General features: G+C 46.5%; 2 protein-coding genes across 2 annotated transcripts; one reads left to right on the top strand and one right to left on the bottom strand.

Moving 5' to 3' along the window:
- Window positions 1-702: 702 nt before the first annotated feature.
- LOC125130413 (histone H2A.J-like) lies at window positions 703-969 on the bottom strand. Its single transcript, XM_047785757.1, has one exon. The coding sequence runs from the start codon at window positions 967-969 to the stop codon at window positions 703-705; it is 267 nt and encodes an 88-aa protein (XP_047641713.1).
- A 3,299-nt stretch (window positions 970-4,268) lies between these two features.
- Window positions 4,269-4,941, top strand: LOC125131193 (histone H2A.J). Its single transcript, XM_047787496.1, has one exon. The coding sequence runs from the start codon at window positions 4,384-4,386 to the stop codon at window positions 4,771-4,773; it is 390 nt and encodes a 129-aa protein (XP_047643452.1). The 5' UTR covers window positions 4,269-4,383; the 3' UTR covers window positions 4,774-4,941.
- Window positions 4,942-9,702: the final 4,761 nt, after the last annotated feature.

The following is a 9,702-nucleotide window of genomic DNA, read 5'->3' as shown; positions in this document are numbered from 1 at the left end:
CAGTCACCCACCCCTAGATCCCTGTATCAGTTTCCTCATCTGTAAAATGGTAATTAATAATAAACTATAATAAATCTGCTGGAGAATAATGGAACCCAATGTGTTGCAAAGTATCTGATATTCAATAAATGGTATGATGCGAGCCTCTGCTGAGGGAAATACAAGAAATGTTTCCTTGGCTAGCGTACATCTGAGATATATGTCGTTTAAAATGAGACACACGTACATCACTGTCAAAATTGGGAAACTACCCCAGAGCCACGTCAAACAACCACCTCCAAGAAACTAAGTGATTTCACCATGTCTAGACAAGTCAGAATTGGGGGAGAATAGCTAAGGTGAATGGGACCGCATTGCATTTCGGGGTCCTAGGACCCTTCGTCATATAAACAGGTTAGGAGAGACTGGACCCTCGAAGTGACTTGGGTTCCCGCCTCCCTCCGCTGGCGGACCCTGCCGGCCCGCACGCAGATGAGGCCCCCAGTCTCCAGGCCCTGAGACGCCCCGGAATAGTGCAAACAAATGCACCGCCCCTTGCTCAGTCTCCCGGGCAGGATCACTGGGGGGCCTCCACGACTACACAACTCTCGTCACATTTTCACCGAACCCCTTGGGACCCAACTTGCCGCCCCTCTCCTTTCTACAGCCCCTCCAGCAATTCTGAAAAGGGCCTTGACTGGAAAGCCAAGCCTTAACTCTTGGCTACGACCAGGTCACATGACTCTCTATCCAGAGCAACAACATCAGGGCCTGGATGTTGGGCAGGACGCTGCCCTGAGCCTCGGCCCCGCTGCCGGCTAACTTCTGGATTCCCATCGTCAGGGGTTCGAGCACCGCCGCCAGGTGCTCCGCGGTCGGGTTGCTCACCTGCTCGGCGCGGCTACCTTTGTGCAGCGGACCCACGGGTAGCGCAGGGGCCGCGGGCTCAGGCCCGGCCTTGGACTTCGCCCGCACTCGGCCGACCTGCATCTGGCGTCTGAGCTCGGTTACCTCTAACTCAAAAAGTCAGCGAAAAAATAAAATAATTCAAACCCGGCCGGACAACGGCGCGCCAAACTAGGCCGGCATCTCACGCTTTCCTATTGGACATCTCAACATCTCTGGTCCCAGAGACGGGACGGGCCGCACAAGCGAGAGCCGCCCCCTCTGACGCCTTCTATCCAATCGGAGACGAAAAGTCCACTCGTCCTATTTACATACAAGCCACTCTGTAATTGCTCAGGGCGGGAATCCTCCGCGGCTTAGAAGTGTCCACCGTGAAGACGTAGGTTTTGCCAGGTAGAAATGCTTCCTTCTCCCAGAGCTGTAAGTCAGCAGTCTGGTGACTGAAACACAGAAGAGCAAGGTCACTACTGCCCTACGTCGCACTTCCCGGGCTATGTTCTAAGCGCAGGCCCTAGGCTCTCAGCTCGGAGCCCTACTAACACCTCCCCTCCTCCCCAAGACCCAAGTCACCCGCCAGAGCAGCAGCTTCCACCCGCAAGGCGCTTGAAGGACGTGTCTGCGCATTCATACACAATTTAAGCAATATCAACTAGTTTTTTGACCTTTGGGGGGCCCTAAAACGGGCCTTTTGGAGTGAGGAGGTAAGCTGCAAGCACCGTGCAGACGCCGAGGCCGACCAGTATGCGGCCCTGCCGTTTTAGCACATAACACCGCAACCGTTTGAGGGCTCAGTGTTAAGTCACCGCATTGCGGATCACGTTCTTCAGGGACGCTTTGAGCACTCCCTGGTTCTCTTCCCATATGAGCCCAGAGATGCCCTTGACACCACCAGGACGGGCCAGACAGCGGATAGCTGTCTTCGTAATTAATGCCTTGGATGTTATCCGTTAAGACCTTCCAGGTGGCGTATAGCGCCTCCCTTGGCTAGGCCTTTACCACCTTTACTCTGGCCAGACGTCCTTCACAGCAGGATAGCCTAAATGCAAAAGCAGCAGCTAGCAGTTTAAAGTTGTAGACCAGAGCATGTGTAGCCTTATGGCGAACCTGTTTGAAAACCTCAAGAAAGTGGAAAGAGTTATGGGCCCTGGGAGGTTTTTATTCCTTCTCTGCCAAATTTTCTGTTCGCTCTTTGGGGCAAGCTTTTTGTTATTTTTGTCAAGAAAATGAGGAGACTCAATAGAATATACCTTGCTTTTTCTCAGCGCTTGAAAAACAGGCCAGATCCAATGCACGCTGGGTTTCCCTTCCCTCTTTCCACCACCCTGCCCGCCCCGGTGTCTCTGTCTCTGTCTCTGTCTCTGGTGGGTGGGCAGGAATTCTAATTCTATAGTTTTCCAAATGGAATGCCTTCTCTGATGACACCATTCCCAGATCAATGTGAACATCAATAAGAACCACGAATGCTTTATTTCTTGTTAAATTTCAAATATCTTGCTTTACACCTGTGGATGTTTTAAAGTCACTAGTTGGGGAGGAGGACATCTTTTAGTGGTTCTTTTTTTCTCTTTTGTGGCCCCATGGAGAAAGAATTAATATTCCTTCAAAATAGCTAACAGGTCTCATCCTATGTGCCTGCTCCCTCAGACTTTCCCCTTGCAACAACTTCTAAGCAATTTGCAGATTTTACTACCTCTTCTGCCCCCTCCACCCCAAGTGAGTTTTTTGCTTTTCAACCGAATACTATTTCTATGATTAATTAGTGGAAGTATTTTATAATGTTCTTATTAAAATTCAAGTTTCTCAAATCTCCCACTTAAAAATTCAAAAAATAATGGATACCATGATCGTGGCTTTAAGTAATGCTTTATACCGCAGAACCCCAATCAGAAGTCTCTCAATACTTTTAAGACAATCCCTGAGCAAAAACGAAAACAATCTAGGAGACAGCAGTCTTCCGAAAGATTGTACTGAGATAAAAGGCAGCAGTATTTGAAGGATGATTCATAACTCTTTTCCAGGCACTTAATACCTCGAGCGACAAATACTTTAGTAAATTGTGCTCGCTGTCCCTACTCCTGACAAATAAGCCTTTCCAGCAGCAAAGCTTTATGGTAAATACTTACATATAACTAAATGCTTATTATTTACCTATCCTTACCCATCTCCATAGCACAAAAGGTGCTGTTATTGTTGTTAAAGAAGGATTAGCAGGAGTTCCTGTGGTGGTGCAGTGGTTAACGAATCCGACTAGGAACCATGAGGTTGCGGGTTCGATCCCTGCCCTTGCTCAGTGGGTTAAGGATCTGGCGTTGCCGTGAGCTGTGGTGTAGGTCACAGACGCGGCTCGGATCCCGCCTTGCTGTGGCTCTGGCGTAGGCCAGTGGCTACAGCTCCGATTCGACCCCTAGCCTGGAACCTCCATATCCCACGGGTGCGGCCCTAGAAAAGGCAAAAAGACACACACACACACACACACACACACACACACACACACACACACGGGATTAACAGAACCCTCAGAACACTGGGTATCTGGGGGAAAAAAAATCCTCAACGGTTATATTGTACTACATGATTTTAATCTCTGATTTGAGGGAAGAAAAGTCTTGAAGTGTCAGGATTCTTGTAATGGTAAAATAGGTTGAGGTGCTGTTTTTTTGTTTTTGTTTTTTGTTTTTAAGTATTTACTAAGACTAAGAATCAAGGTTATGAGTTCCTGCTGTGGCAAAATGGGATTTGCGGTGTCCTGGGAGCATCGGGTAGTAGATTTGATCCCCAGCTCGCACAGCGGGTTAAGGATCCAGGTGGTGTTGCAGCTGCCGCTTAGGTGGCAAGTGTAGCTGGGATCTGATCCCTGGCCAGGGAATTCCATATACCCCTGGGGGGCCAAAAAAGAAATAGAAAGAAATAAATCAAGGTTAGCATATTTTTCAAGTTAAGAGATTTATCTTACTTACAAGAATAAAAAGAAAAATAGTGTTAATAATGACATTCGGTTAAAATTTTCGGGCATACCCTGCGACCTTAATTACTAGAGGCATTTCTCCCCTGAGCATCTCGTACTTGTGGATGGAGTAACTCTCCTGCATGTTTCAAACTATGCCTCCCTAATTCTTAAGACGTTCTTTTCCTGGGAGCCAGCCGGGACGCAGAAACCTCAGGATACAACAAATTCAGTGGAAACCCTATACGCTGAGCAGTCGGGTGCAGGTTTTCAGGTGGGTGGTTATGTAAATGAGGACTAGGGATTTGCTCATCTGATTGGAAAGAGCTGGAAAAGGCGGTCCTTCTGCCAGCAGAGCGCGCTAATTGGGAGAGGAGCCTGCCTGTCATTGGTCACCTAAACTGAGGATGTTGCGGCGCCCAATGGGAAGGCGCTGACTAGCGTCAGCAAAGTGTTGGTAGAGGCAGTTCCGGTGTGATACGTCGCATTTCCTTACTAGGAACCGGACCGCTGGGTTTTTTTCTCCTCGCTGGAGTTTTTGGTGAGAGGTAAACATGTCCGGTCGCGGAAAACAGGGAGGCAAAGTGCGAGCAAAGGCCAAGTCCCGCTCCTCCCGCGCGGGCCTGCAGTTCCCGGTGGGCAGAGTGCACAGACTGCTGCGCAAAGGTAACTACGCGGAGAGAGTGGGCGCCGGCGCGCCGGTGTACCTGGCGGCGGTGTTGGAGTATCTGACCGCGGAGATCCTGGAGTTGGCTGGCAATGCCGCGCGGGACAACAAGAAGACCAGGATAATCCCTCGCCACCTGCAACTCGCCATCCGCAACGACGAGGAGCTAAACAAGCTGCTGGGGAAAGTGACCATCGCTCAGGGCGGCGTCCTGCCCAACATCCAGGCCGTGCTGCTACCCAAGAAGACGGAGAGTCAGAAGACGAAGAGCAAGTGACCCTGACTCTGCTAGGGAAGCTGGCTTCCCCAGCCAAGCCTCTTCCCACAGCCGCCCCGCAGTGTTTTTGAATATGCTTAATGTTATGGAGGGCCGGCTTGGTCTAGTGGGGAGGTGGGCGGCAAAGGGCCCACCGGGGTCGGAGGCCAATAAAGTCAGTGAAAATCCTCTGGTCGATAGAGATATGTAGTCGCGGGCGCCTGCCGGATGACCCACGGGGCAACCGGGAGACCTTTGGAGGAGGTACTTGTGGGTCGGCTTGAACCACTAACTGGGCTGCTTTGGTCCGTAGGTCACCTTCCAGGCGCTACGGGCGGATAAGGGCTATCAGAAGGGACCCACTGCCCAGGAGGTGGGCAGAGTTGGGAACTCTCCCAGCTGGCCTGAAGGCAAAGTAGGTGCGGCTGCGGCTGGGGAATTTTTAGGCCCCCTTCCCAAGGCTTTTGCTCTCCTGCCCTGTTTGGGCAGTTTAGGAACCAGTTCTGGAAAAGGAGCGGTGACAATGAGCGAACTGGCCTTGGGCAGGAAGTTGTCTCTCTGGTCATTATTTTAAAAAGGTAGAGTAACTTTCTGTCTTGGAAGAGTGGTCCCAATGACACAGTGTCAACAGATTCTTCTTAGCCTGATGGTTGTGTTTTCGCCTTTTGAATAGCCGATATTTTGATGTACACGCTTATGCTCACATTTCTAGAAAATGAAGGAAACATCCAATAATATGTGTAATACAGAAGCATGAGTCATGAGGTTGGAAATGTGTTCCCCTGACACTCACATTGCATAACAGTGCAGCGCCTTTAGTCATGAGTTACATATGTTTATGAGCTTTTAAAATGATTTTCTCAAGTTTCCAGCTTCATAATGGTCTTCTCTCCATCATACTATATTTCTTTGGAAGTGTAATTGATTTGATTTTGCTTTGTAACGACAGATCGCTGGACATCCTTTATGATCTACCACTGGCCTTAAGTAATGACCCCATTCCAACCAATCCTGTAGGGATTGTGTTGCTTAATGACAGTCATGCTTTAGTAAATATGTGAGATGTGCGCAAAGGTAAGGACAAGTGATACAGATGCAGGGAGGGAAACACATTTCAGATCAGCCATCTACATTTAAAAGTTAAACACTAGCAATCCCATTCAGTTCTTGGTTGACCCTTCCTTTTCATTCTTTTCTACAAGATTCATCCTGCCCTCATGGTCCACAAAAAAGTTCCCCGTTCAGATTTCACATTTTTGGATTCATCTTTCCTGTGAGTCAGAGTTGAAGTCTTCCTGAAAAAACAAATGAAACAAAAGAGTGGGTATGTGTTCATCCTTGGTAGTGTTTGGCCAATTTTCCATATGAATTTTATTTTTTCCCCAGTATTTATTGAGCATCTCTATATGCCAAGCACAGTACTAGGTGATGAGTGATGTGGTCTAGCTGTGACTGAGACCCAACTAGATTTCCATTCTTGAAGCTCACTTTTTTGTTTTTTTCTGGGTAACTGAAGACAGGACAATGAACAAGTAAGTTAATATCAGAAAGGATTCCCCTTCAGCTTCCATTAGCACTTGTGTCTCTGCTGCTTGTGGAGTAAATGCTGGGATCACTTCTCCCACGTGGTCATGACTGAGGTATATACAAAGGTCAGGCCACACATACCCCTGTTAGGAGGCAGATTATCACCCCCAGTTCTTGAAGAGAATAGTCCCCCAAGGGGATATACCATGGGCAGTTTCCAAGGTATCCAGCTGTTTACTCTTCTCCTTACCTTCTGTCTAGAAGGCTTCCTCATATGTAAAGTAATATCTATAACATATCTAAAATCATATATATATAAAATCTATAATATTATATAATAATATTATCTAAAAATAATATCCATTTTGAAGACTGAGATTCTTTCATTACTACGGTCCAGATGTTGGGGGCACAGTAATTGAAAGTACTGTTTTCTACAGCAATATGGGCATACCCTTATAGATAACTGTAGCTAATAGGATTTTTTGGGTTTTATCTATTTTTCTTTTTTTGGCTGCCCCATAGCATATGGAGGAGTTCCTAGGCCAGGGATCAATCCAAGCCACAGATGCAGCCTACTCTGGATCCTTAATCCACTGTGCATCCAGGGCAGGGGATTGAACCTGAGTCCCAGTGCTCCAGAAAAACCACCAGTCCCACTGTGTCACAGTGGGAAGTCCTTTGTTTTTATTTTTAATGCTCAATTTTTTGGGATAGTTCTCAGTGTTACCATCTTGGGAGGCCTGGTAGGCAGTGGAATTTTTCTTTTCTTTTCTTTTCTTTTTTTTTTGGTCTTTTTGCCATTTCTAGAGCCGCTCCTGCAGCATGTGGAGGTTCCCAGGCTAGGGGTCGAATCAGAGCTGTGGCCACTGGCCTACACCAGAGCCACAGCAACACGGGATCCGAGCTGCATCTGCAATCCACACCACAGCTCACGGCAACGCCAGTCCTTAACCCACTGAGCAAAGCCAGGGATCGAACCTGCAGCCTCATGGTTCCTAGTCGGATTTGTGAACCACTGAGCCACTACGGGAACTCTGGCAGTGGAATTTTTTAAAAGTATATTTCAGGTACCAGTTTTGACATTTAAGTCTTAATTTCCTAAAATATTTGAGGCCTCTCAAAGATTATTACCAAAGCAGTAAAGAAATGAAGACAAAGGCCATCAAGATGTTTATAAGAAAAAAAAACACTTTTTTCTTTTCCCTGTAAAGATTCGCAGGAGTCTAACTCTGTTACCTGAAGATAAAAACAAGCAAGACACAAAGTACAGTGGCTGCCTCCATCCTCATCTACCTAGACCGACACTGTCCCAGAGGTTGCTTAGGCTTCCCTTGCTGCAATGAGTCCCTCACCCTTTCTCTTTTTAAAGGGTTTTTAAACCTGAATATATTGGCAGTTAAAAATGCATACCCCTTGACAAAGCAATTCAGCCTATTGATCTTTGATGCACCAACAGTTCTTGCCAGTGTGTGATTGTTAACGTAAAAGGCTTGTTTTTCACACCCAAGATGGTATGGAAGAAGACTGAGGACAAAAATTGGTGGGACCTGAATTCAGGTCTTAGATTTCTAATCCATAGTTGGGTGTATAGACAAGTGCTTTCCTGTAGAGATAAGCCATTCAGTGTGGCAGACTGTGCCTGGGCCAGGATTTGTTCTTTGTTTTTCCTGCAGGGCCAGTCTTGTCTTTGTGGCCCTGAGAACTGGTCTGTTTAGTTTTGTCTGCCTGGAATCAAAAGTTTCAGTCTGGCCCCATAGTTGGTGATGACTGGCTTACTATATGCAAACTCTTTCTGATGCTTGAAAGGTAGGTCCTGCTGTTTAAGAACTCAAACTCTCTGGAATGAGACCCAGGTTCAAATCTGCTCACCTCCTTAGTAGTTGGGTGATTTTGGAAATGTTACTCAGTCTCTTTAAATCCCAGTTCCATCTGTTAACTGGGCAAAATACCTCAGTGGGTTTGGGGCAGAGTCAATGAGATAATGTGAATGAAGGCACTGAGTTTCCCCTATAAAAATGTGCTCAATGAATAATAACTCTTAATGTGTGAAATTGGATTTAGAGCAAGTATCAATAATCATGGGACCTACTGAATAGGTAAACATCTGGTATTCTAGCAATTCTGTGACTTTTCTGATCACACACCATAAAACCAAGTTTAGTGGCTGTTTAACTAATTATAGGACATCCACAACTCACTCTGTAGCAGAAAAGAGTCATGAATAGTGAAAGCTTATGAACCTGAGTTTGCATTTTTCTCCCTGCAGACAACCTAGTTTGGAACTAATAGCTTGTTAAGTGCACCTATGCAGATTGAAAATGGAACCTGTTCGTTCAGCAATTTATTGAGCATATATTTACATGTTACGCCTATGATTGATAACTAGTTATCAAGAGAAGTGATTATAATAAGATGATTATAATCTAGCAGGATCCGTATCAAGAAGGGAAAGATGTTTAGGATGTCAGAGTCACAGGGAAGAGGCACCTGTGTCCCTTGGCCTGATGGGGAGAGTGGCACCTGAGATGATGGGTCTAGTGCCAGAGCTAGCCTTACATGACCATGTCCTAGGCATAGAAATGCATGCACAGAAGCACAAGGGTCAAAAGGCAGTACCTGTGGCAGGATCCAGGGGAGGGAATCCAGGGGAAAATCTCTGGCCTGGAGATCAGAATTTGGGAGTCACGACAAAAATGGTCTGGGTGGGTAAAATTATCCAGAGGGAATATTGATCTAGAGAATATAGAGAGATATGTGTGAGTCCACGCAGCTGACAGGGCATGTGGGGACCTATGAGCACTCTTCTACTGTAGAGGAAGAGGGGTCACAAAGGAAATGAGAGGATGTGGCCTGAAGGACACTCGGAGAGAGTGACTTTTCACATTTGGATCACTGCCCCTCTGACACTTCCTGATTTGCCTTTACTTCAATATATAACTAGAATATATTCTTTTTTTTTTTTTTTCTTTTTAGTGCTGCACCTGTGGCATATGAAGTTCCCAGGCTGGGCTATGCCACAGCAACGAGGGATCCAAATCATGTCTATTACCTACCCCACAGTTCACAGCAACGCTGGATCCTTAACCCTCTTAAGTGGGGCCAGGGATTGAACCTGCATCCTCATGGATACTAGTCAGGTTCATAACCTGCTGAGCCACAATGGGAACTCCTTAGAATATGTTCTTTAAAAGTTATTCCATTTCCCCACACAGGAACCACTGACAAGCAGTCTCCCTCTACCAGTGGCCCTGGAATGGAGATGCCTTTTCACATTGCACAAATAGAAATTCGAGGTATACACAGTGACAGCAAAAAACACTTAAAAAAACAAAACAAAAAAACGAGAAAAATATTGGTAAAGTAACATTTAAGAATATATCTTTTGGAGTTCCTGCTGTGGTGCAGTGGGTTAAGAATCTG

Source organism: Phacochoerus africanus, chromosome 7 (genome assembly GCF_016906955.1).
Source record: "Phacochoerus africanus isolate WHEZ1 chromosome 7, ROS_Pafr_v1, whole genome shotgun sequence".
Taxonomy (NCBI): Eukaryota; Metazoa; Chordata; class Mammalia; order Artiodactyla; family Suidae; genus Phacochoerus; species Phacochoerus africanus.
Note: the sequence above shows the minus strand (reverse complement) of the source record. Positions and strands in the feature narration are given on the sequence as shown.

Coding starts and splice junctions, on each gene's coding strand:
- LOC125130413 (XM_047785757.1), bottom strand. CDS start 969: ATGCAGGTCGGCCGAGTGCGGGCGAAGTCCAAGGCCGGGCCTGAGCCC.
- LOC125131193 (XM_047787496.1), top strand. CDS start 4,384: ATGTCCGGTCGCGGAAAACAGGGAGGCAAAGTGCGAGCAAAGGCCAAG.